Below are 25,071 nucleotides of genomic sequence, written 5' to 3' on the forward strand. Positions count from 1 at the left end.
GACAAGAATTTTGGGACGGAGGAAGTACTAATTAGCCCAACATGGCATGGAAGCAAGAATGATTAAAATCTCTCACAGATAATCAATCTTGTTCTGGTCAGTCAAAACTCCCTCTTTCTCGAATAAATCATGTAACAAGAAGTTTACACGAAAACCATGTCGACAGCAGTTCTCCATCTATGCTTCTACATCATTTTCTTTTAAAAAACATATGCTTCTACATAGGACAAAAATATAGATGGTCAACTCGAGTTTCAACTGAGAAATGTGGTCCAGCAGTTGATGATAGACATCAGGTATTTGTAATCTTGTGTGTAGTTTTGGGCCGCTGACCAGATCTTATCTGGTTCTTCAGCAACAACCTGTCATGGGTCATGACCTCATGGGCATGAACAAACTGTCAGACTAGATATCTCCATCTCAGGGGCCGCTCTACATGTTTCATTTCAATAGGATGCAATCATCAATAACTCATAATTATTAGTGTGCACAGTACCTCACAACACAAATAGAATTGGACCTAATTCGTGCATGCCTATTGTCTTTGCCACTAAAACAGGTGAGTATGGGAGCATACTATGATGTCTCCAAGCATACCCAAGACAAGAGACCTGCTAATATCGTCCCCAACAAGTGGCAAACAGATGGCCCCAGAGAAATCTAATCAAGATCACACTGCCTGCCCTTGCACTTACGGCATTAATATTGCATGTTTTGAGCTCATGGCTCTGTCCCTTGCCAACCTGTCAGGATAGCTGCACCTAAACTGCATTGTTCTCTTCTCTTCCTTCCCCCTCATCTGTATAAATTCATCAGCTTAGCACCACCATCACCTCATCAGTTCATCCAGAAAGCGCAAGCTAAAGCGGCACCACTACACCTAGTCAAGAACGGAGGAGGAGCAAAACAAAACATGGTTAGTGCCAAGAGACTTTCTCAGATGGCAAAGAAGTGGCAGAAAATAGCGGGAATTGGGAGGAAGAGGCTCACCCGGACCACGACAGCGGCGAAAGAAGCAGCCAATGACGAGTGCTGCACCACATCGTTGTCAGTGGTGATGAAGGGTCACTGTGTGGTGTACACGGCAGACAGGGCGTGGTTCAAGGTGCCGCCTTGGTATGTTATAGGAATTGCAGGCGTGGAATAAGTTGTAAATTACCTGCAGCTCAGGGGTGAGCGCCTTGAAATGTACAGTGTTGATGCTCCAAATTCCATCGTGATCCATAGAAACCTAAACGATCCATTGAAATGTAGTACGAAGATAGTGGCAGCGAGTGCTCTCCTGTAGTCACATCACATCAAAGCCCAATTAGTGACTCGGAATTTGTGGTAACCGTTGGTCCAACAAAGACACTGCGTACCTTCCTCCGTTCTTCCACACCAGCAGACTAATCTTTCAAACAGTAAAACTGATTGCTACCTACAGTAGTCTAGGCCCCAGCCTTCTTGACTGTTGATTTTTTCCAATGACAACAATTAAGGGAAGCACGGTGGAAATTTCCTCCCCTGCTCGTGTTGCAAAGGTTGCCTCAGCTTGACGCCCACACACACACACACACCAGGCAGAACAGAACAATACAATGGCCACAACTACGCGACCCTCCTCACACAGCTGCCTCTTCCTCATCCTAGCTGCAGCCTCCACCATAGTCACCGTGCTCTCTGCCCATGCGAGTGATATACCCAACGGAGGGTGCATCGCCGCCGAGAGGGCCGCGCTGCTCTCCTTCAAAGCCGGCGTCACTAGCGACCCAGCTAATCGCATCGTCTCATGGCACGGCCATGACTGCTGCCACTGGAGCGGTGTAAGGTGCAACAACTGGACTGGCCACGTCATCAAGCTGGACCTGCGCAATGATTTCTCCGCGAAGGATTTCATTGGTTTTCCCAAAGCTCGTTCTCGTTCGATGCGGGGACAGGTATCTTCTTCATTGCTTGCTCTCCAACACCTCAAGCATCTAGATCTTAGCGGGAACTTTCTCGGAGGTGAATGGATGCCTATACCAGATTTCATGGGTTCTCTCGAGAGATTGGTATACCTCAACCTCTCCAACATGAATTTCTGTGGCAGAGTGCCTCCTCAGCTAGGCAACCTCTCCAAACTGGTACACCTTGACATAAGCCATAATTCTTGTCTGTACAGCCTACACTCCATGGATATATCTTGGTTAGCACGTCTCTACTCACTGGAGCATCTTGATATGGGCTCTGTGGACCTTAAAGCAGCGACTGACTGGGTTCATTCGCTGAACGCTCTTCCCAGTTTGGTTGTACTGAATCTCGATTGGTGTAACCTTCAAAATAACACTCCGTCACTTGTACACTACAACCTTACAGTTCTTGAGGAACTTGACCTTTCCTATAACTCTTTAGATAGCCTTGCTGCATCAAACTGGTTTTGGGGTGTAACTAGCCTCAAAAGGCTAATCCTATTAGAATGTGGATTATCAGGTTCATTTCCTAATGTGTTGCGAAACTTGACCTTGTTAGAGACCCTTGACCTGGGATTTAATAATATCAACCGGATGATACCGGTAACAATGGAAAATATGTGTAAATTGAAGTCTCTAGGCCTCAGCTACAATAACATCGGTGGGGACATATCAGACTTAATGGAGAGGTTTCCGAATTGTTCTTTGAAGATTTTGCAAGAGTTTTATTTGTCGGAGGCAAACGTCACCGGCACGACATTAAATTCTTTGCTAAACCTAACCAGCATAAGAACAATTCATGCCGGTGATAACCACTTGAGCAGTCCCTTGCCTGTGGAGATTGCCACACTGACAAATTTGACAGAATTGTTGCTTGGTGGCAACAACTTGAGTGGTGTGATATCAGAAGATCATTTCGCTGGTCTTACAAACTTGAAGATACTTGACTTGTCTTGCCCTAATTTGAAGGTCGCCATGGACTCGGGCTGGAAAACACCATTCAGGTTGGATATTGCATGGTTTGGATCTTGTCAGTTGGGTCCCGGATTTCCTCAATGGCTTCGAGGGCAAAATGGCATTTCAGACCTTGACATTTCAAACACGGGTCTAATTACTAGGATTCCACATTGGTTTTGGACAACCTTTTGTGGCGCGGAACATTTGGACATGTCCTCAAACCAACTTAGCGGCAACTTACCCATCAACTTGGAGTTCATGTCAGTGATAACACTTTATCTGCACTCAAATTGTCTAACTGGTTTGGTACCGAAATTGCCAAGAACAATTGAAGTATTGGACATCTCTAGAAACTCCTTAAATGGGTTCGTGTCGTCAAATTTGGAAGCTCCACATTTACAGGTTGCGGTTGTCTTTTCAAATTCTATGACCGGCACTATTCCAACCTCGATTTGTCAATGGCCACAACTGCGGATCTTAGATCTTTCAAACAATCAGCTTGTAGGGGAACTTCCTGATTGTGGCAGAAAGGAGCTAAAGCAATGTAAAGCATCTAGCAAGAACTCTTCAAATGTCAGTTCCACATGTTCATCTAGTTTGCGAATAACTATCCTCCTTGTAAGCAACAACAGTCTTTCAGGTGGATTTCCTTTATTCCTGAGGAAATGCCGAGGTTTGCGTTTCCTCGATCTAAGTCGAAACAAATTCAGTGGAAACCTACCTACACGGATTGGTGAAGACATGCCTTTGTTGGTAATGCTACGGTTAAGATCAAACAACTTTTCTGGTCACATTCCATATCAGATAACGGAACTTCCTGCTCTTCGTATTTTAGATCTATCTAACAACAACTTTTCTGGTGTAATACCACAATCTCTGGATGACCTCAAAGCTTTGAGTGGCACTGCTAAGGCCTTAGATCCAGATTGGGACAGTCCTTTCGATGAAATATCTGAAAACGAGGGTGTGTCCACTCTTGAGAGACAGTCCGATGATAGCTTATCAGTGGTAATAAAAGGGCAAGTGCTTGACTACAAGGAGAATACCGTATATCTGATGAGCATTGATTTATCATGCAACAGTTTAACTGGAGAAATTCCAGAGGAACTAAGCTCTCTTATTGGTCTCATAAATCTGAATTTATCATCAAACTTGTTGAGTGGAATTATCCCCGATAAGATTGGTGATCTTCAATCACTCGAGTCTCTTGACCTTTCGAAGAATAAGCTTGCTGGTGAAATTCCTTGGGGCTTATCAGATTTGACATATTTGAGCTATCTAAATTTGTCATATAATAATCTCTCAGGAAGAGTGCCCACGGGGCATCAACTTGACATCCTCAATGCAGATGATCCAACTCTTTGTGGATATCCGACTCCAAGGCAATGTCCTGGCCCTCCTGAAGACGAACCAACCCACGGAGATTCTGTAAGATGGCACAAAGGGGGTCTATCTCCAACGGATTTACTTCTTGGGTTAATTGTGGGATTTGTGGCAGGCGTTTGGATGGTATTTTGTGGACTTCTGTTCATGAAGAGATGGAGACATGCTTATTTCGTGCTGTTTGACGAGCTATATGACAAGGTGTATGTCAACTTTGTTGTTACTTGGGGAAAATGGTTCAGAAACACGGGTGGAGAATAAGCTAGAACCGGAAAGGATGTTGTGCCATACAAAGATATTGTTACCCGGATATGGGGGTGAAGGACTTGGTGCTATATTTATGTACTATCTGCTATCACTTTGTTATTTAGAATAGTAAAGTATAAAGTTAATGTATCTCGTTGTTCCATACCCATAGTGGAATGCTGCTTTTCATATTTTTAGTTACAGAATTATTTAGATTTCTTATGTGAAACAGTAAATGCATGAGGTTACGCCTAAGTAGATGTTTGGATCATGAGATATATGAATCAATTTGTGAACATGTTTTTATTACTTTCACTAAAGTAGATTCTGTTCGCACGCGAACACGTCACATGTACCCTCGACGCCGGGGGTGATGCACCTCAGCTCACGTCGAAGGAGATCTGACCGGCAGCACGATACGCAGGACAGCCGGATACCTCGGATTTCAACACCTCAAAATTTTGTGACCTTGGATCTTATATGACCTTAGATTGCATACGTCCTAGAATTGCATAGGACCTCGGATTGCAAGGGACCTCAGATTGCCCGATGGAAATTTTCAACCTGATCTTCGCATATGACATTGGATTGAGATGATTTACATATCAAAATCAATCGGCTCGACGAGACGAAGGCATTTCATGCAGAAAACTCTTTCAGCCAAGGTCATCTTGAAGGGATAATCAGCCGAACAGTACTCCAAAACCCTGAATCTCAATACTCCGAGCTCAGCTTCGGCCCCTAAGATATGGTCGGATGACAATGACCTAAACATAAAAGTCGTTCACTTCAACAACACGGAACTTTTTCATGTTGAAAAATCTTTCATTCGAGGCCATCTTAATTATGTTTACTGTTGTGACAAAAACTGGCGTCAACAGGTTCTAAAGTTTCCAATTTGGTTATATCATAAATTAGTGAATGTTTTTTGGATAAACAAGACTAGGTGTGTGTATGTGTTGTAGCCATTCTTGCCTTCTACAATCCATTTTGTTTCCTTCGTTACTCCCCGTATGTGTATGTGTTATAGACATCCCTGCCTTCTCCAATCCATTTGGTTCCCTTCGTTAGTTCCCCGTCTAGTTCATAGCTAACGAACACATAGTAAAAAAGTTCTTATGGCTGAAGGATTGTGCTTTTGTGTTCTGCATCACATTGTCAAGATAATGTTTGTTGTGTTAGGATTTTGTACCTCCCAATCTCATGTTAGTCATGTGGTTAGAGCTATATGAGTAATTACAAAGGTATGTGAGTTATGTCTTCGGTGAATTTCCTCAGAAGCATGTAAGGTGTTTGATGAACCGGCCCAAAATATCTTTACTTCAGAAAGTAAAGCACATCCTAGCACGGAGCTGTGCGTGCGATGGCTAACTCATCACGCACGAGTCAGAAAAGTAAAACCGATGTCTTGCACAGGTTCACCAGACCTACGTTGTGCGATGAAGGGAACCATCGCACACAATTTGATTTACTAAATCATGCACGGTTTAACAAAACAATTAAGAGATACACCGAATAACCATGAAAACCATAATGCGTACCTAGAGGAGACCAAGGGAGAGGATTAGTTATATATTGTACCTATGGCTGTGGAGTTTGGACCGAATTGCTTAGGGGTTCACCCTATCAAATTAACACATGAACCACCACCCCAAGCAATTGAACCACCAATTCTATCATTTTTGCCTCAAAAAGATAATAAAAACCAATTATATCATTTGCTTGCCCCTTGCGTAGCTAGGCTTCTCTCGGTGTCCACCTTCTTGGGCCTTAGCAATCAATTTGCTTAGTTCCCCTACAAAGTGGGGAATCTTCACTGCCTCAAAAATACAAAAGCAATGAGATATGTTTTATGTGACATGGGAGGAGTCCGTTAAGAGAGACCTGAAGGATTGAAGTATCACCAAAGAACTAGCTATGGACAGGGGTGCATGGAAGCTTGATATCCATGTGCCAGAGCCATGAGTTGATCGCGAGATTTTATGGGTTTCACCTCTAGCCTACCCCAACTTATTTAGGACTAAAGGCTTTGTTGTTGTTGTTGTTGTTGTTGTTGTTGTAATGAGATATGTTTTACGAATAGATAAGTAACAATTTGGACGAATGTACTTCTATATGTCATTTGACCAGTAGGATCAAGGGCACTGCAGTAATGTTACAACTGAGATTGCTAACTGACGGGCGCTGGAGACGCACGGGTACCCGTGACAGCAACCTCCGTGTATGCACCCAAACCAAAATCCATAAAAGAAACTGCATACCAGTTCACATTGCCCATGCCCAAGAGAAATGGGGTATGGTCCGAGACAGCAACCTCAGTAAATATTGATTTCATGTAAGTTTTGTTTAATGATGCAGAGGCACGTTTGTTTCGTCAGGAAATGGGTTGTCAGTGTCTCTGACTTGTTTCGTGTCACTGTTTGGTTAGACACTTAGACTTGGACATAACAATTCAGAAGAACTATAAGATCAAATGATCCAGAAAAGGAATTACCTCTGTCTAAGAATGATGGGCCACATTTCCTTCTGGACATGTTCTTGTTGAGCTTTCTGCATATCATCCCTCCTGTTCTAGGCAGTCAAAACTTCAAAATATAAAACTGTAAGAAAATCCCTAACTTGTCATTACCAGTTCACTGATCATCATCTAGTCAATACTCAGTAATAATTAGTTGCATTGGATATCACTAATCAAGGAGACCATCAAATAAAGGAAGATTTTCGATCAAGCAAGTTGCTCAACAATGATTTGTGATGGGAATGAAGTCATCAACAACTGTCAGACTAGATATCTCCATCTCAGGGGCCACTCTATATAGGACTTCTTTTAAGGGACCACTACATATTGTACTTCTTATCATTATGATATTACCAAGCACCCAAAAATAATAATTAGTTGGTATCTCATTGCACAATCACAAACAGATCATGACACAATCTACACATGGTCCCCACATTCCGTTATATGCTTCTTAGGTTGCCACTAAAACAGGTGAGTATGGCAGCATACTGTATTGTCCAAGCATGCCCAAAAGCATCGTCCCCAACAAGTGGCAAACAGATGGCCCCAGAGAATCTAATCAAGATCACACTACTTGCCCTTGCACTTACAGCATTGCATGCTCTGAGCTCATGGCTTCCCAACTTGTCATGATAGCTGGACCTAAACTGCATTGTTCTCTTTCCTTTATCCCTCACCTATAAATTCATCAGCTTAGCACCACCATCACTTGAGTTCATCCAGAAAGTACAAGCTAAAGCAGCACCACTACACCTAGCCAAGAAAGGAGGAGCAAAACAAAACATGGTTAGTGCCAAGAGACTTTCTGAGATGATGGCTAAGAAGTGGCAGAAAATAGCGGCCATCCAGAGGAAGAGGCTCACCCAGACCACGACAGTGGCGAAAGGAGCAGCCAATGACGAGTGCTGTGCCACATCGCCGTCAGTGGCGATGAAGGGCCACTGTGTTTTGTACACCGCTGACAGGGCGCGGTTCGAGGTGCCGCTAGCATACCTCAGCACATTGATCTTCAGCGAGCTTCTGACGATGTCCCAGGAGGAGTTTGGCTTTGTAGGCGGCGATGACAGGAGGACCATGCTGCCCTGCAATGCCGCTGTCATGGAATACGCCATGTGCTTGCTCTAGAGAGATGCCTCCACAGAAGTCATGAGGGCGTTCATGAGCTCCGTCGCGACGCCGTGCAGGGCAGCATGGTGGGCGTCGGGCTTAACCAGCAAGCAGCTGTTTGTTAGCTTCTGAAGAACAGTCGACGTAGTGCTAGCTTTCGCCCTGCTCCGTTTCTTGCATGACGTGAATATACAGTTGCAAGTGGTGGATCGGACATGGAAACAAAGATTATTTTACAATCTGCAGCATGGTGAACTTTGTAACAACAGAACACCACACAATACAACAGCAGCTCATCATCTATTCTGTCTCTGATTTGTGTGTACAAGCTGAATCATCACCGTAGCAGTTTGCTTCACTGAAGTAGCACTGCCATCTGCCTCAGTGACCAGATGAGGAAGTGGAATGGACGATCACTTGAAGACGCGAAGAAGACTCTGATGAAAGTTTCATCTTCTTGAGACTAGAATCCAGTCCGTCATCCAAACTCGGTTGGAGTACACATATTTTCCGCTTCTCCCTCACAGCAGAAGCTTCTTCATTACCCGGTCCCTCGCTTTCCATTCGAACACCACTTTTGTGCAACACGAGTCTCGGCCTATTCGGGTGGTTCTTTGTTGCGTGCTCCCAGTCTTGTCTTGTTTGGTCAGGCACTCCAGAGTCGACCGTGACCTCCTTGAGATGTCTGAGGTGTCTGATTTGGATGCTGGAAAAACCAGCTAGACCCAGGCAAAGCAGCTGGAGTGAGACAAGGTTTGGCAGAGCTCCATGTTCGATTGCTGGCAGAGCTGAAGTGAGACTTTGCACCACAAAGCACAGACGCCGCAGGCTTGGGAATGCCCCTGATTTCATTTCAAATTTCTCAAGCTCATTCGCAATCAACTTGAGGTAAAGCAAGTTTCTCAAATTGATCAGAGACAATAGAAGATCCCGTGTCAGAGTAGCTGATGAAATACACAGTTCAGTGAGACCTGACAGCAAGGGAACAAATGGGGGTAACTGGAATAGCTTGCCACGTAGCTTCAGTGACCTTACATCATATTTGGAATCTTCGGGGCATGGCTCAAAAGCAAGCGAACTCAGCAAGTCTTCGGAACATTCTTCTGAATCAAGTGATAGAGAACGGGCACCCACATTGTCCATGGGGACCTTGGTGAATTCCTGAATGGCCTTGGAAAGATCATTGGTGTAGTTACTTCCATTTGCAACTGGCCCACACCATATCTTGACCTTTCTCAGATTTCTCATGTGAACCATAAGTTGAAGAAACCCTTGCCTCTCGTTTGTGGCAAATCCAGCTAAAGTCTTCAGGTTGCTCTTGTTTCCGGACAAGAACTTCATTGCTTTGCTCATTTTGTTTGCATTGTTTAGATCTTCTTTGTCAACTGTAAACTTTCCGAACAGATGGGCTAAGTGGTACAGCATAATGGCCTCAATGGGCAAAGTCTTTATCTTGGTTCTCCTCAAATCTAGGGTCTCCAAGCTATGCAGTCCATCAATACTGCTCGGAAGCTTCGCAATCGTGCCCCCAACACTTAGATATTTCAGATGCCATAGCTTGCCTATGTGTTTGAGGTGACTGTCTTCCAGGTCATTGCATTCTTCCAGATCCAAGACTCGTAGCAGTTTGCACTTACGGACATAAGAAATAGCATCACCTGCTTTTCCAAAGACTGTCAGAGACCGAACACGAGACAAATCCTTGTCAGAGGCCTCATTATCTGTCACATTGCCACCATGGATAGAAAGGTGGCAGGCATTATTAACATGGGCATGAGGTCTTGGATGATCACGAGACGATGTCGCGATGAACCCCTGTGACACAGACTTGTGCAGCACAAACTCGTGCATGATGCCATGAGTCATGCACGTCTTCACTTGCGCATTATTCCTTGTATCAATGGACTGTATGATATTCCGGTCAACAAGCGCCTTGAAAGTCTCATCCGCAATGTCCTCCTCACTGCGAAGAGAATCACTCCGTGCATATCCTTCGGCTAACCACCTCCTGATAACAACTTTCCTCTTGAGGGGACGGTTGTTTGGGAATACACCAAGATATAGCAAGCAGGTCATAGCATACACAGACAAACTGTCATAGTTATGCATCAGCACCTTTCTTAGTTCCGTGAAATTGTCATGGCCATGCTTCTCTCTCAGATGAGAACCCAGGTTACGGCATAGCTCTGCGCATCGCTCCCCTGTAGGCTCACCTGAGCATTTCAGGAAATCGGAGACACTGACGAGAGCAAGTGGAAGACCACCACATTTCTGCAGCAGCGTCATGGACCCCTGCTCCAGCTCAGGCGACGGTACCTCCTGAAGAGCTATTTTCTTGGAGTCCTCTTCACCAAGTGTGTTCATTTGGTACACATAACCATTGCCATGGCTGCAGATATTAGCTGTTGACTGAATAGTTGTGGTCAGTAGGATTCTGCTGCTTTTGCCATTGTTTTCAAAAATGGAATTTATAGTGCTCCATTGCTCCATCCCAATGTCATCTATGACAATTAAATACCTAGAAATAAAATTGGGAGATGAAAAACAGAGGTTAGAAGATGAGTAGTGCATATGCAATTCAGAAATTCAGAAGAAATTTCAATAGAAATTAGATCCCCAAATTCTGATGTTACTAAGAACAATCTAAATTATTTGGGAGTAGCATATGAAATTCAATAGTGAAGATCCCCGAAATTTCACTAGATCCCCAAATTCAGATTTCACTAAGAACAATCTACGTAAATTATTTGGGAGCCGAAGTAAAGAGTAGGTAAAGATGCACACCTCTTATCCGTGAGGTATTCCTTGAGCAAGGCTTCAATACGTTGGCCATCATCAGCAACAACAACATCCATGGCGTCTTTGGGGCGAACTTGCTGGAGTACATCGCGCAGGATCTCACTGACCCCGTTGCCGGTGACCTCTGGCGACCACCGACCGGCGGAAACCCAAGCACGGCAGTGGAATTTCTCCACGGCGTGACGGGCCTTGTACACCTCCCTGGCGAGCGTGGTTTTCCCCAAGCCGCCGAACCCCACTACGGAGATCACCCTCAGCTGCTCCGGCTCCCCCTCCACCTCGTCCAGCAGCGAGAGGAGCTCCTCCACCGGCCTCCCGATGCCCACCGGGTTGCGCGCGACGCGACAAGTCGGGGCTACCGCCGGGCGCTCGTGGCAGCAGCTGGCGGCGGCGGCGGCGATGGGGATGCTGACGACGCGCTCATGAGCCTGCTTGAGGCGGGCCTTGAGCTTGCGCATCTCGTCGGCGAAGCCCGAGCGGCTCTGTACCTTCCTCAGCTCGTGGGCGACGGCGGCGACCCGGCGGATCAGCGCCGCTCCTCCCCCGCCTCCGCCGCCGCCAACGCGGGGCCTGCAGGTGAGGCGGTGGACGATGCGGTCGATGCAGTCCTGGGCGTCGTGCGCCAGGCCGAGCATCTCCTCGCTGTACAGCCTGGCGACGGCGGTGCGGCGCTCGCCACGGCCCAGGGCGTGGAGGCGGTCGTCCATGGCGGCGGCGATCATGCGGACGTCCTGCTGGATGGAGAGGTCTCCTGCCGGAGGCCCTTCTGCTTGTTGTACTCCTTCTCCAGCACCTGGAAGAGCCTCCCCATCACGCTCCTCAGGAAGGCGCTCGCCGCCGCAGACTCCATGGCTCCGCTTCCACAGCTCGATCCGCTCTGCACCAAGCTGAACGTTGACTCGCGGCTTCGTAGAGGGCAAGGGATCCGGCTTGCCTGCTCTCCCATGCTCCCACTTTATCCTACGGCTGTCGTTTTTTTAATCTAATTATCTTCCTTTTAATTTTAAGGGGTGAAGCCAGACCTTATTTTGTTTCAATGAAACCAAACCACGTATGTGGGAGCACGGATGGGCGCACGCGTGGGAAGCAGGCAAGTCTCGTCCGAAGGGAAGAGAGTCAAGCAGCACAGACGGGGGGCACCACCCCATGTCATTCGTCTTGATTTTTAGGCTGGTCATAGTGGGGAGTAGTCCCCAAGGTTAACTGCAGGGGGCTGACAGATTGTATTGACACATATCTAAATTACTACTTTCATAGCGCAAAGTAATATAGTAGTATTAGTGTTATAGATGGGTTCATTTATTAGCTTGTAGACTCATCATTTCTCGGGAACCGCTATGTTACTCTAAACATCTCTCTCCTCATTAACTATATGCCACATAAGCAAAATTTTCTTGGAGTGTGCTATGTTACTACCTAAGTTACTCCCACTATAACTAGCTTTAGGGGAAGCAGGCGGATGCTAGGCATTGGCCGTCGGCGCGCCCTTCGGCTGGTCGCACGCTAACCGTTGGATCGGCCTGTCCCGAGCCGTTGGATTCTTATCCATCTAGGTCGTCTTCTTCCTCCCCACTTCACGACTTCTGCTTCGTGCGTAGGTCGCCGCATGGCAGTTGCCCATCTCCTATGAGCCCCGCAACACCCGTTCCCGCCCTCTCCTCCTTGCCTCGTTCCCGCTACGCTCGTTGTCGAGGCTCGCCGCCGACGCTCGCCACGTGACTCGGGCGGGAGCTCGCGGTTTGGAGCAGACTGACGCCTCGTGTCTCCGGCGAGGCCTCCGCATGCTGTGCGCTCGCGATTCCAGTTCCAGCTTTGGATTTGCCGGTTGTAACAAAAAAAACATCATTGGTGGAAGCTTCTGCTGTTCCCGGTTGCAACATGGCTTCAACATTGCCGCCGCAAAAATCACCCCGGCGGATTGCATCAAAACCACATGTTGGTTCAATCTCTTGATCTGCCGGTTGCAAAAAATCATGTGCTCCGTTGTTGTCGCCATAGAATAACACTCTGACAATGCAACAAAAATGTTTGTTGGTTCCAGCTTCGGCTTAGCCTGTTGTAGCAAAACCAAAAGCTGGTTCGGTTCCAGCTCTGACTTTGCCAGGAACACATCGTTTGCTTCGAACCACCTCCTGGTCGCTACTTCTGTCGTTCGTCGTAGTAAAAAAAAGCGCGTCTCCTGGTCGCTCCTAGTGACTAATGACAAATATAGCCTAATGAATGCGAGAGATCGCCAAATCTTTTATTTAATTTATTTCCCCATGAAAAGAGCCTAAACATGGAAGAAAACCATCACTTAGGAGGAAAAAAGGCATATAGAAGAAGGAAGGAAGGAATTCGAGGCGCAGCTATCACATCCCTAGTCTGGTATGACCTAGACTAGCTAGTCATGTGTGCATCATGTTTAAATTTCATTTAATTCTGAATTGAGAATTTGTGAAACCCTCAGAATCATTTCTGGAAATGACCCAAATAAAAATTGCTCCAAAAAGGTCCAAGAAAATGCTCATGTTGCTCTCTGAAAATATTGGACAGAGATAAAAATCAAACCAATATTTTTAAGAGCCCATAAGTATTTATTTTGGGCATTTGGAATTAATGCATAATTATTTGCATTGGATATATATTTGTTATATATATATATAATATATGTCCAAAAATTATGCCATTTGTTGAGGAGCTCTGGAATAATACTACTAGTTCCTACAAAAATTGGTATAAGTAAATAAAATGATTTAGTATTATTATTAAATCAAACAAATGTCAGAAAATAGAAAAGAAAAATAAAAGGGAGAAGAGACTTACCTGGCGCTTACCTCCCTGTGCAGCCCGTTCCTGTGCGGCCTGGCCGGCCCAGTTGGCCAGCCCAGCCCACCTGGCCCTTCTCCTCTGTCGTCTTCCTCCCCCTCACCCAAAGCAGCTGCGTGCCCGCGCCACAGCCGGCCGTGGCCACGTCGCCGCCACCTCCTGCTTCCCTCCTCATCGCTCTGGTCTCCCTGGACGTCGCCACGACGCCCCGCGCCTCTCTCCCTCTCTCTCATTCCCCCCTCCCCTGGTTCTCTCTCTCCCGACCGCCCGAACGCGTCGTCGCCGCCGCTCGCCGTAGCCATAGCCACCGCCTCCCCCTCGCCTCTCTGCCACGCGCAGGAGCTCCGCGCCGTCGTCCTCGTCCTCCCTGTCAAGCCACGCAAGCCGGAGCGCCCCGTGGAGCCGTCGCCGTCGCCGTCTTCGCCTCCGGTCGCCGGAGATCGTCTTCGCTGCCCTGCCGTCTTCAGCGCGTCCCCGAGCTCGCCGACAAGCCCGTCGAGTCCGCTGTGAGCTTCTGCTTCGTTCCCCTCTCCCCACTCCTCCGTTCTCGCGCCGTAGCCCCCTTTCCCCGCCATGGCCGTAGCTCCTCGCCGTCGTTCATGTCGCCGTCGTCGCCCTGGCCACCGCAGCCCGCAACCGAGCGCGTCAACGTGCTCCTGGTGCCACGAGGGTGCCGCAGAGCCCCTCAGGTGGCCTCCCCGTGCCCTCCAGCCCCTCTGCCGCTCGAGCCCGAGCTCCGGCCGCCGCCGCGAGCTCTGCTCCGGCGAGCTCCGGCCTCCCCGGCTCCTTCCCCCTGCCCCACTGGATGCGCGCGAGCACCAGCTCCTCAGAGATGGTCTCCGCCGCCCGGTTGGTCGCCGGAGGGCGATTTCCGTAGGCCGCCGCCGCGTCTGGCCTCGCCGGCGTCGAGTCGCCGGTGGGGTTAGCCCCGGTTGACCGGGTTTGACCCCGTCTGACCAGGGTTTGACCACCCTGTGTCACTGACGCGTGGGGCCAGCCCCGTTAATTAAACAAGTTTAGGTTTAATTTAATTAAGATTAGCCACAGTCACTGACACATGGGTCCCACTGGTCAGGTTTGACCTGGACCTGGCCGTTGACCCGCTGACATCACACGGATGTCAGGCTGACGCAGTTATTCATTTTTGGATTTAAAATTAATCAGGAAATTCCAGAAAATGATTTAAACTTCAAAAATTCATAGAAATTCAACCGTAGCTCAGATTGAAATAATTTATATATGAAAAATTATCATAAAAATGTAATCTATCCATCTGTACTAGTTTCATGCATGACAAACCAACCTAAACCTGCTGTAAAGGTGAAAACATATAAATGGCATTTATAAGAGCTTACTTTGGAGATGCATTTGAGCTTTTGGTTCAAATGGACTCCATCCAGATAACACCTAGTTGCATTAGCTCAAACAGCATCACATCTACATGCCATGATCATGCATCATATTGTTGCATATGCTTGTGTTTTGATTGTCGACACCGTTCCTTCTCGATAGGTCCTGCTCCGGGGAGTGTTCCAGAGTACCTGTCTGAGGAGCAGTGCCCCCTCTGTTGATCTACCAGGCAAGCAAACCCCCTTGTTCATTCCGATATAATCATACTCTCTCGCTCCTGCTCTCAGTTATTGCATTAGGACAACAACGATTCATCTGCTACTTTGTGTTGCGGTAGTTGAACCCATTCCTCTGCATGACCTATCATTGCCACAGTAAATAGTTGAAACCCACTAGCATGTGTAGGAGTTGATTGAAGCCATTGTTGTGTTCCTACCATGCCATGCCTGCTATTGCTTAGAGTGTGTCAGGTCTAATTCATTGGGAATGAATTGGAGTGCAGTGTTCTATGTTCTGATGCTGAGAGTTAAGTGTGTGAACACGATTTGGTAAAGGTAGCGGTGAGAGGCCATGTAGGAGTACATGGTGGGTTGTCTCACTGGAACCGTCCTTAAGCACTGAGTTCTATGTATGTTGTCCAATGACTCGATACTACCACACATTGGGATCCTTAATTGACTCTCTCGACTTATTAACCAACTTGGTCTCTGTCCAGGAGTCGCAACTAGTTTCTGGTATTTGTAGGTAGTGCTATTTTTCTACCAAGTGGCACCCGGCAGGGTGGGCTTCGGACAGACTAGGCACAGGTGGCACGGTGTACCAAGTGGCACCCGGATGGTGGGCTTGGGAACCCTGCTCACATCGTTTGGGGCCGTGAGCGACACCCCGGCCGGATCTCTTGCGGATGGAACCCGAATAGGCGATAAACCTGGGCTAGAGTCTTGTGTGGTTAGTCAGGTCGTGGCCGACACCCTCGCCAGGCTTCCGCTTGAAGGTTGCCGAGTTACATGACGTGTACATGGCGGTAAGTGGCGAGAGTGTGTGTGAAGAAGTACACCCCTGTAGGGTTAACATGATCTATTCGAATAGCCGGGTCCGCGGTTATGGACTTCTTGGATGCTTACATGGTACATAGACAACTTGAAGTGGATACTCTAAAATGCTCAAGACAAAGTGTGAGTGCTATGGATGGCCTTCTCGTAGGGAGACGGGGATGAGTCCATAGTAGTGTATTGTGTGGTGATTAGTGGATTCGTGTGCGCCATATCACCTCAAGAGTTTCTGGTAGTCGTAGAATAGGATAGCCACAGAGTCAAAGCTGGCTTGCTGCAACTAAACCCCACATTACAATCTTGATACAAGTGCATGTATGATAGGATCTGATGTAAGTCTTGCTGAGTACCTTTGTACTCATGTTGCTTTATTTATGTTTTTGCAGCGGAGACTTCGGTCTTACTAGTGTTCTCGTGGACTTCGACGAGTAGCTTGTACCTCAGCTATGATCTTGATCGGATGATGTAGATAGTCAGTCTCTTCAGCCTTTTTCATTTGTAGATGTTTGTACTCAGACATGTAATGCTTCCGCCTGTTGCTTGTTTGCTCTGAATGTTGGGTCATGTGACCCCTGTTTGTAATAATGTTATGATGGCTCTTTGAGCCTTATCTATATGAGTTGTTGAGGTATGTTGTGATGCCATGTTGTATAACACATACTTGCATGTTATGCGTACGTGTAATATGTATTGCTATGTGTGGGATCTGACTATCTAGTTGTTTATCCTTAGTAGCCTCTCTTACCGGGAAATGTCTCCTAGTGCTTCCACTGAGCCCTGGTAGCTTGCTACTGCTCCGGAACACTTAGGCTGGCCGACATGTGTCCTTCTTCGATCCTGTGTCTATCCCTTCGGGGAAATGTCACGCGGTGTCTATCGGAGTCATGTTAGCCTGCTACAGCACGGTTTACCGGAGTCCTGCTAGCCTAGTTGCTACAGCCCGGATTCACTCGCTGATGACCGACACGTTCGATGCTGGGTCATGTATGCCTGTCCCTGTAAGTTAGTGCCACTTTGGGTTCACGACTAGCCATGTCAGCCCGGGTTCTTTGTCATATGGATGCTAGCGACATTATCATATACGTGTGCCAAAAGGCGCAAACGGCCCCGGGCATGGTAAGGCGACACCCGTGGGAATACCGTGCGTGAGGCCCAAAGTGATATGAAGTGTTACATGCTAGATCGGTGTGGCATAGAGTCGGGGTCCTGACAGCAGCAATCGGACACATACATGACGTTGGCGCAAAATACACCCTCACCACCCATTTTACTCGCTCACCCCTGACTCTAGGACAAGCCCTCCTCTGTTGTTGGCACCGGTGGCGACGACGACTTAGATATGTGGCTGTGACGGCGGCGACGGCGTTGGTGGCGGCAGCAACACTCCCCGCAGTAGCAGCTGCTTCTTGTTGGAAATATGCCCTAGAGGAAATAATAAATTAGTTATTATTATTATATTTCCTTGTTCATGATAACCGTTTATTATCCATGCTATAATTGTATTGATAGGAAACTCAGATATATGTGTGGGTACATAGACAACACCATGTCCCTAGTAAGCCTCTAATTGACTAGCTCGTTGATCAATAGATGGTTACGATTTCCTCACCATGGACATTGGATGTCGTTGATAACGAGATCACATCATTGGGAGAATGATGTGATGGACAAGACCCAATCCTAAGCCTAGCACAAAGATCGTGTAGTTCGTATGCTAAAGCTTTTCTAATGTCAAGTATCATTTCCTTAGACCATGAGATTGTGCAACTCCCGGATACCGTAGGAATGCTTTGGGTGTACCAAACGTCACAACGTAACTGGGTGGCTATAAAGGTGCACTACGGGTATCTCCGAAAGTGTCTGTTGGGTTGGCACGAATCGAGACTGGGATTTGTCACTCCGGTTAACGGAGAGGTATCTCTGGGCCCACTCAGTAGGACATCATCATAATGTGCACAATGTGACCAAGGGGTTGATCACGGGATGATGTGTTATGGAACGAGTAAAGAGCCTTGCCGGTAACGAGATTGAACAAGGTATCGGCATACCGACGATCGAATCTCGGGCAAGTACAATACCGCTAGACAAAGGGAATTGTATACGGGATTGATTGAGTCCTTGACATCGTGGTTCATCCGATGAGATCATCGTGGAACATGTGGGAGCCAACATGGGTATCCAGATCCTGCTGTTGGTTATTGACCGGAGAACGTCTCGGTCATGTCTGCATGGTTCCTGAACCCGTAGGGTCTACACACTTAAGGTTCGATGATGCTAGGGTTATAAAGGAAGCTTGTATGTGGTTACCGGATGTTGTTCGGAGTCCCGGATGAGATCCCGGACGTCACGAGGAGTTCCGAAATGGTCCGGAGGTAAAGATTTATATATGGGAAGTCCTGTTTTGGTCACCGGAAAAGTTTCGGGTCCTATCTGTAACGTACCGGGACCACCGGGAGGGTCCTGGGGGTCCACCAGGTGGGGCAACCGGCCCCAGAGGGCTGCATGGGCCAAGTGTGGGAGGGGACCAGCCCCAGGTGGGCTCGTGCGCCCCCCACCAGGGCCCAAGGCGCCTAGGGTTTGGGGGAAACCCTAAAAGGGTGCGCCCCCTTGCCTTGGGGGGCAAGGCAACCCCCCTAGCCGCCGCCCCCTCCTCAGATTGGATCTGAGGGGGTCGCCCCCCTCTCCCTTGCCCCTATATATATGTGGGGGGTGGGAGGGCAGCCGCACCCAAGTTATGGCGCAGCCCTCCCCCTCTCCCAAGTCCTCCTCATCTCCCGCGATGCTTGGCGAAGCCCTGCAGGATTGCCACGCTCCTCCATCACCACCACGCCGTTGTGCTACTGCTGGATGGAGTCTTCCCCAACCTCTCCCTCTCTCCTTGCTGGATCAAGACATGGGAGACGTCACCGGGTTGTACGTGTGTTGAACGCGGAGGTGCCGTCCGTTCGGCACTAGGATCTCCGGTGATTTGGATCACGACGAGTATGACTCCTTCAACCCCGTTCTCTTGAATGCTTCTGCTTAGCGATCTACAAGGGTATGTAGATGCACTCTCCTCTCTCGCGTTGCTAGTCTCTCCATAGATAGATCTTGGTGACTCGTAGGAAAATTTTGAATTTCTGCTACGTTCCCCATCAGTGGCATCATGAGCTAGGTCTATTGCGTAGATTCTATGCACGAGTAGAACACAAAGTAGTTGTGGGCGTTGATTTTGTTCAATATGCTTACCGTTACTAGTCCAATCTTGTTTCGACGGTATTGTGGGATGAAGCGGCCCGGACCAACCTTACACGTACTCTTAAGTGAGACAAGTTCCACCGACTGACATGCACTTGTTGCATAAGGTGGCTAGCGGGTGCCAGTCTCTCCCACTTTAGTCGGATCGGGTTCGATGAAAAGGGTCCTTATGAAGGGTAAATAGCAATTGGCATATCATGTTGTGGCTTTTGCGTAGGTAAGAAACGTTCTTGCTAGAAACCCATAGCAGCCACGTAAAACATGCAAACAACAATTAGAGGACGTCTAACTTGTTTTTGCAGGGTATGCTATGTGATGTGATATGGCCAAAAAGAATGTGATGAATGATATGTGATGTATGATATTGATCATGTTCTTGTAATAGGAATCACGAGTTGCATGTCGATGAGTATGACAACCGGCAGGAGCCATAGGAGTTGTCTTAATTTATTGTATGACCTGCGTGTCATTAAACAACGCCATGTAATTACTTTAGTTTATTGCTAAACCGTTAGCCATGGTAGTAGAAGTAATAGATGGCAAGACAACTTCATGGAGACACGATGATGGAGATCATGGTGTCATGCCGGTGATGATGATGATCATGGAGCCCCGAAGATGGAGATCAAAAGGAGCAAAAATGATATTGGCCATATCATGTCACTATTTGATTGCATGTGATGTTTATCATGTTTATACATCTTATTTGCTTAGAACGACGGTAGTAAATAAGATAATCCCTCATTAAAATTTCAAGAAAGTGTTCCCCCTAACTGTGCACCGTTGCGAAAGTTCGTTGTTTTGAAGCACCACATGATGATCGGGTGTGATAGATTCTAACGTTCACATACAACGGGTGTAAGCCAGATTTACACACGCAAAACACTTAGGTTAACTTGACGAGCCTAGCATGTACAGACATGGCCTGGGAACACAAGAGACCGAAAGGTCGAGCATGAGTCGTATAGTAGATACGATCAACATGAAGATGTTCACCGATGATGACTAGTCCGTCTCACGTGATGATCGGACACGGCCTAGTTGACTCGGATCGTGTAATCACTTAGATGACTAGAGGGATGTCTATCTAAGTGGGAGTTCATAAGATGAACTTAATTATCCTGAACATAGTCAAAAGATTCTTGCAAATTATGTCGTAGCTCACGCTCTAGTTCTACTGTTTTAGATATGTTCCTAGAGAAAATTTAGTTGAAAGTTGATAGTAGCAATTATGCGGACTGGGTCCGTAAACTGAGGATTATCCTCATGGCTACGTAGAAAGCTTATGTCCTTAATGCACCGCTCAGTGTGCTGAACCCCGAACGTCGTCTATGGATGTTGCGAACATCTTACATACACATTTTGATAACTACATGATAGTTCAGTTAAATGGTTTAGAGTTGAGGCACCAAAGACGATTCGAAACGTCACGGAACATATGAGATGTTTCGAGGGCTGAAATTTGGATTTCAGGCTCGTGCCCACATCAAGAGGTATAAGACCTCCGACGATTTTCTTAGCCTGCAAACTAAGGGAGAAAAGCTCAATCGTTGAGCATGTGCTCAGATTGTCTGAGTACAACAATCACTTCAATCGAGTGGGAGTTAATCTTCCAGATGAGATAGTGATGTTTCTCCAAAGACATTGCCACCAAGCTACTAGGGCTTCGTGATGAACTATAACTTAACAGGGATAGATATGATGATCCTTGAGCTATTCGTGATGTTCGACACCGCGAAAGTAGAAATCAAGAAGGAACATCAATTGTTGATGGTTAGTGAAACCACTAGTTTCAAGAAGGGCAAGGGCAAGAAGGGATACTTCATGAAACGGAAAATCAGCTGTTGCTCTAGTGAAGAAACCCAAGGTTGAACCCAAACCCGAGACTAAGTGCTTCTGTAATAAGGGGAACAACCACTAGAGCAGAATTACCCTAGATACTTGGTAGATGAGAAGGCTGGCAAGGTCGATAGAAGTATATTAGATATACATTATGTTAATGTGTATTTTACTAGTACTCCTAGTAGCACCAGGGTATTAGATACCGGTTCGGTTGCTAAGTGTTAGTAACTCGAAATAAAAGCTACGGAATAAACGGAGACTAGCTAAAGGTGAGCTGACGATATGTGTTGGAAGTGTTTCCAAGGTTGATGTGATCAAGCATCGCACGCTCCCTCTACCATCGAGATTTGGTGTTTGCATTGAGCATAGACATGATTGGATTATGTCTATCGCAATACGGTTATTCATTTAAGGATAATAATGGTTACTTTGTTTATTTGAATAATACCTTCAATGGTCTTGCACATAAAATGAATGGTTTATTGAATCTCGAGCATAGTGATACACATGTTCATGCCAAAAGATATAAGATAGTACCACCTACTTGTGGCACTGCCATGTAAGTCATATTGGTATAAAACGCATGAAGAAGCTCCATATTGATGGATCTTTGGACTCACTCGTTTTTGAAAAGTTTGGGACATGCGAACCATGTCTATTGGTATATACGCATGGAGAAACTCCATGCAGATGGATCGTCTGGACTCACTTGATTTTGAATCACTTGAGACATGCAAATCATACCACATGGGCAAGATGACTGAAAAGCCTCGTTTTCAGTAAGATGGAACAAGAAAACAACTTGTTGGAAGTTATACATTTTGATGTGTGTAGTCCAATGAGTGCTGAGGCACGCAGTGGATATCGTCATGTTCTTACTTCACGGATGATTTGAGTAGATTTACTTGATGAAACACAAGTCTGAATTATTGAATGGTTCAAGTAATTTCAGAGTGAAGTTGAAGATCATCATGACAAGAGGATAAAATGTCTATGATATGATCATAGAGATGAGTATCTGAGTTACAAGCTTTGGCACACAATTAAGACATTGTGGAAATTGTTTCACAATTAATACCGCCTGGAACACCATAGTGTGATGGTGTGTCCGAACATCATAGTTGCACCCTATTGGATATGGTGCGTACCATGATGTCTCTTATCGAATTACCACTATCGTTCATGGGTTAGGCATTAGAGACAACCACACTCACTTTAATAAGGGCACCACGTAATTCCTTTGAGATGACACCGTTTGAACTATGGTTTGGAGAAACCTAAGTTGTCGTTTCTTAAGAAGTTTGGGGCTGCGACGCTTATGTGAAAAAGTTTCATCGTGATAAGCTCGAACCCAAAACGGATAAATACATCTTCATAGGATACCCAAAATGGTTGGGTATACCTCCTATCTCTGATCCGGAAGCAAAAGTAATTGTTTCTGGAAACGGGTCCTTTCTCGAGGAAAAGTTTCTCTCGAAAAAAAGTTGAGTGGGAGGATGGTGGAGACTTGATGAGGTTACTGAACCATCACTTCAGCCAGTGTGTAGCAGGGCACAGGAAGTTGTTCATGTGGCACCTACACCAATTGAAGTGGAAGCTGATGATAGTGATCATGATGCTTCGGATCAAGTCACTACCGAACCTCGTAGGTCGACAAGGACGCGTACTACTTTAGAGTGGTACGCAATCCTATCTTGGAGGTCATGTTGCTAGACAACAATGAACCTACGAGCTATGGAGAAGCGATGGTGGGCCCGGATTCCGACGAATGGCTCGAGGCCATAAAATCCGAGAGAGGATCCATGACTTTGGAAGAAATACTTGATGGTCGTAAGGCTATTGGGTACAGATGGATTTTAAGAGTAAGACAGACAATGATGGTAAGTATCACCATTAAGAAAGCTCGACTTGTCGTTAAGATGTTTTCCGACAAGTTCAAGGAGTTGACTACGGTGAGACTTTCTCACTCGTAGCGATGCTAAGAGTCTGTTGGAATTATATTAGCAATTACTGCATGATTTATGAAATCTTGTGATAGGATGTCAAAACATTGTTTCCTCGACGATATCCTTGAGGAAAGGTTGTATGTGATACAACCAGAAGGTTTTGTCAATCCTGAAAGACGCTAACAAGTATGCAAAGCTCCGGCAATCCTTCTAAGGACTGGAGTAAGCATCTCGGAGTTGGAATGTATGCTTTGATGAGATAATCAAAGATTTTGGGTTTATACAAAGTTTATGAGAAACTTGTATTTCCAAAGAAGTGAGTGGGAGCACTATAGAATTTCCGATGAGTATATGATGTTGACATATTGTTGATCAGAAATAATGTAGAATTTATGGAAAGCATATAGGGTTATTTGAAAAGTGTTTTTCAATAGAAAACCTGGAATAAGCTGCTTGAACATTGAGCATCAAGATCTATGAGGATTGATCAAAAACGCTAAATGGTACTTTCAAATGAGCACATACCTTGACATGATCTTGAAGGTGTTCAAGATGGATCAGTCAAAGAAGGAGTTCTTGCCTGAGTTGTAAGGTATGAAGTTAAGAGTTAAAGCTCGACCACGGTAGAAGAGAGAGAAAGGACGAAGGTCGTCCCCTATGCTTCAGACGTAGGCTCTATAGTATGATATGCTGTGTACCGCACCGGAAGTGTGCCTTGCCATGAGTCAGTCAAGGGGTACAAGAATGCTCCAGGAAGGGATCATTGGACAGCGTTCAAAATTGTCCTTCGAGTAAATAAGGACATGTTTCTCGATTATGGAGGTGATAAAGAGTTCAGCGTAAAGGGTTACGTCGATGCAAGCTTTAACACCTATCCGAGTGACTCTGAGTAGCAAACCGGATACGTATAGTGGAGCAACCATTTGGAATAGCTCCAAGTGGAGCGTGGAATCAGCATTTACAATATGACCTAGAGATTTGCAAAGTACATACGGATCTGAATGTTGCAGACCCGTTGACTAAAACCTCTCTCACAAGCAAAACATGATCAAACCCCAGAACTCATTGAGACTTAATCACATGGTGATGTGAACTAGTTTAGTGACACTAGTAAACTCTTTGGATGTTGGTCACATGGCGATGTGACCTATCAGTGTTAATCACATGGCGATGTGAACTAGATTATTGACTCTAGTGCAAGTGGGAGGCTGTTGGAAATATGCCCTAGAGGCAATAATAAATTAGTTATTATTATTATATTTCCTTGTTCATGATAATCGTTTATTATCCATGCTATAATTGTATTGATAGGAAACTCAGATACATGTGTGGGTACATAGACAACACCATGTCCTAGTAAGCCTCTAATTGACTAGCTCGTTGATCAATAGATGGTTACGGTTTCCTAACCATGGACATTGGATGTCGTTGATAATGGGATCACATCATTGGGAGAATGATGTGATGGACAAGACCCAATCCTAAGCCTAGCATAAAGATCGTGTAGTTCGTATGCTAAAGCTTTTCTAATGTCAAGTATCATTTCCTTAGACCATGAGATTGTGCAACTCCCAGATACCGTAGGAATGCTTTGGGTGTACCAAACGTCACAACGTAACTGGGTGGCTATAAAGGTGCACTACGGGTATCTCCGAAAGTGTCTGTTGGGTTGGCACGAATCGAGACTGGGATTTGTCACTCCGGTTAACGGAGAGGTATCTCTGGGCCCACTCAGTAGGACATCATCATAATGTGCACAATGTGACCAAGGGGTTGATCACGGGATGATGTGTTACGGAAAGAGTAAAGAGACTTGCCGGTAACGAGATTGAACAAGGTATCGGCATACCGACGATCGAATCTCGGGCAAGTACAATACCGCTAGACAAAGG

General features: G+C 46.2%; 1 protein-coding gene, 1 long non-coding RNA gene and 1 pseudogene across 2 annotated transcripts; 1 reads left to right on the top strand and 2 right to left on the bottom strand.

Annotated features, from left to right (window-relative positions):
• Window positions 1–465: 465 nt before the first annotated feature.
• Window positions 466–1,044, bottom strand: LOC123112955 (uncharacterized). Its single transcript, XR_006455829.1, has 2 exons — window positions 991–1,044; window positions 466–880 (listed from the first exon to the last, which is right to left on the bottom strand). It is a non-coding gene; the product is annotated as an uncharacterized lncRNA (long non-coding RNA).
• Window positions 1,045–1,578: 534 nt separating this feature from the next.
• LOC123112956 (receptor-like protein 46) lies at window positions 1,579–4,709 on the top strand. Its single transcript, XM_044534062.1, has one exon. The coding sequence runs from the start codon at window positions 1,581–1,583 to the stop codon at window positions 4,530–4,532; it is 2,952 nt and encodes a 983-aa protein (XP_044389997.1). The 5' UTR covers window positions 1,579–1,580; the 3' UTR covers window positions 4,533–4,709.
• Window positions 4,710–7,205: 2,496 nt separating this feature from the next.
• On the bottom strand, window positions 7,206–11,829 carry LOC123112957 (disease resistance protein RGA4-like; annotated as a pseudogene).
• Window positions 11,830–25,071: the final 13,242 nt, after the last annotated feature.

This window comes from Triticum aestivum, chromosome 5B (assembly GCF_018294505.1).
Source record: "Triticum aestivum cultivar Chinese Spring chromosome 5B, IWGSC CS RefSeq v2.1, whole genome shotgun sequence".
In the NCBI taxonomy this organism is placed as follows: Eukaryota; Viridiplantae; Streptophyta; class Magnoliopsida; order Poales; family Poaceae; genus Triticum; species Triticum aestivum.

Bases quoted from the DNA above. Each gene is read 5' to 3' on its own strand.
- LOC123112956 (XM_044534062.1), top strand. From the start codon at position 1,581: ATGGCCACAACTACGCGACCCTCCTCACACAGCTGCCTCTTCCTCATC.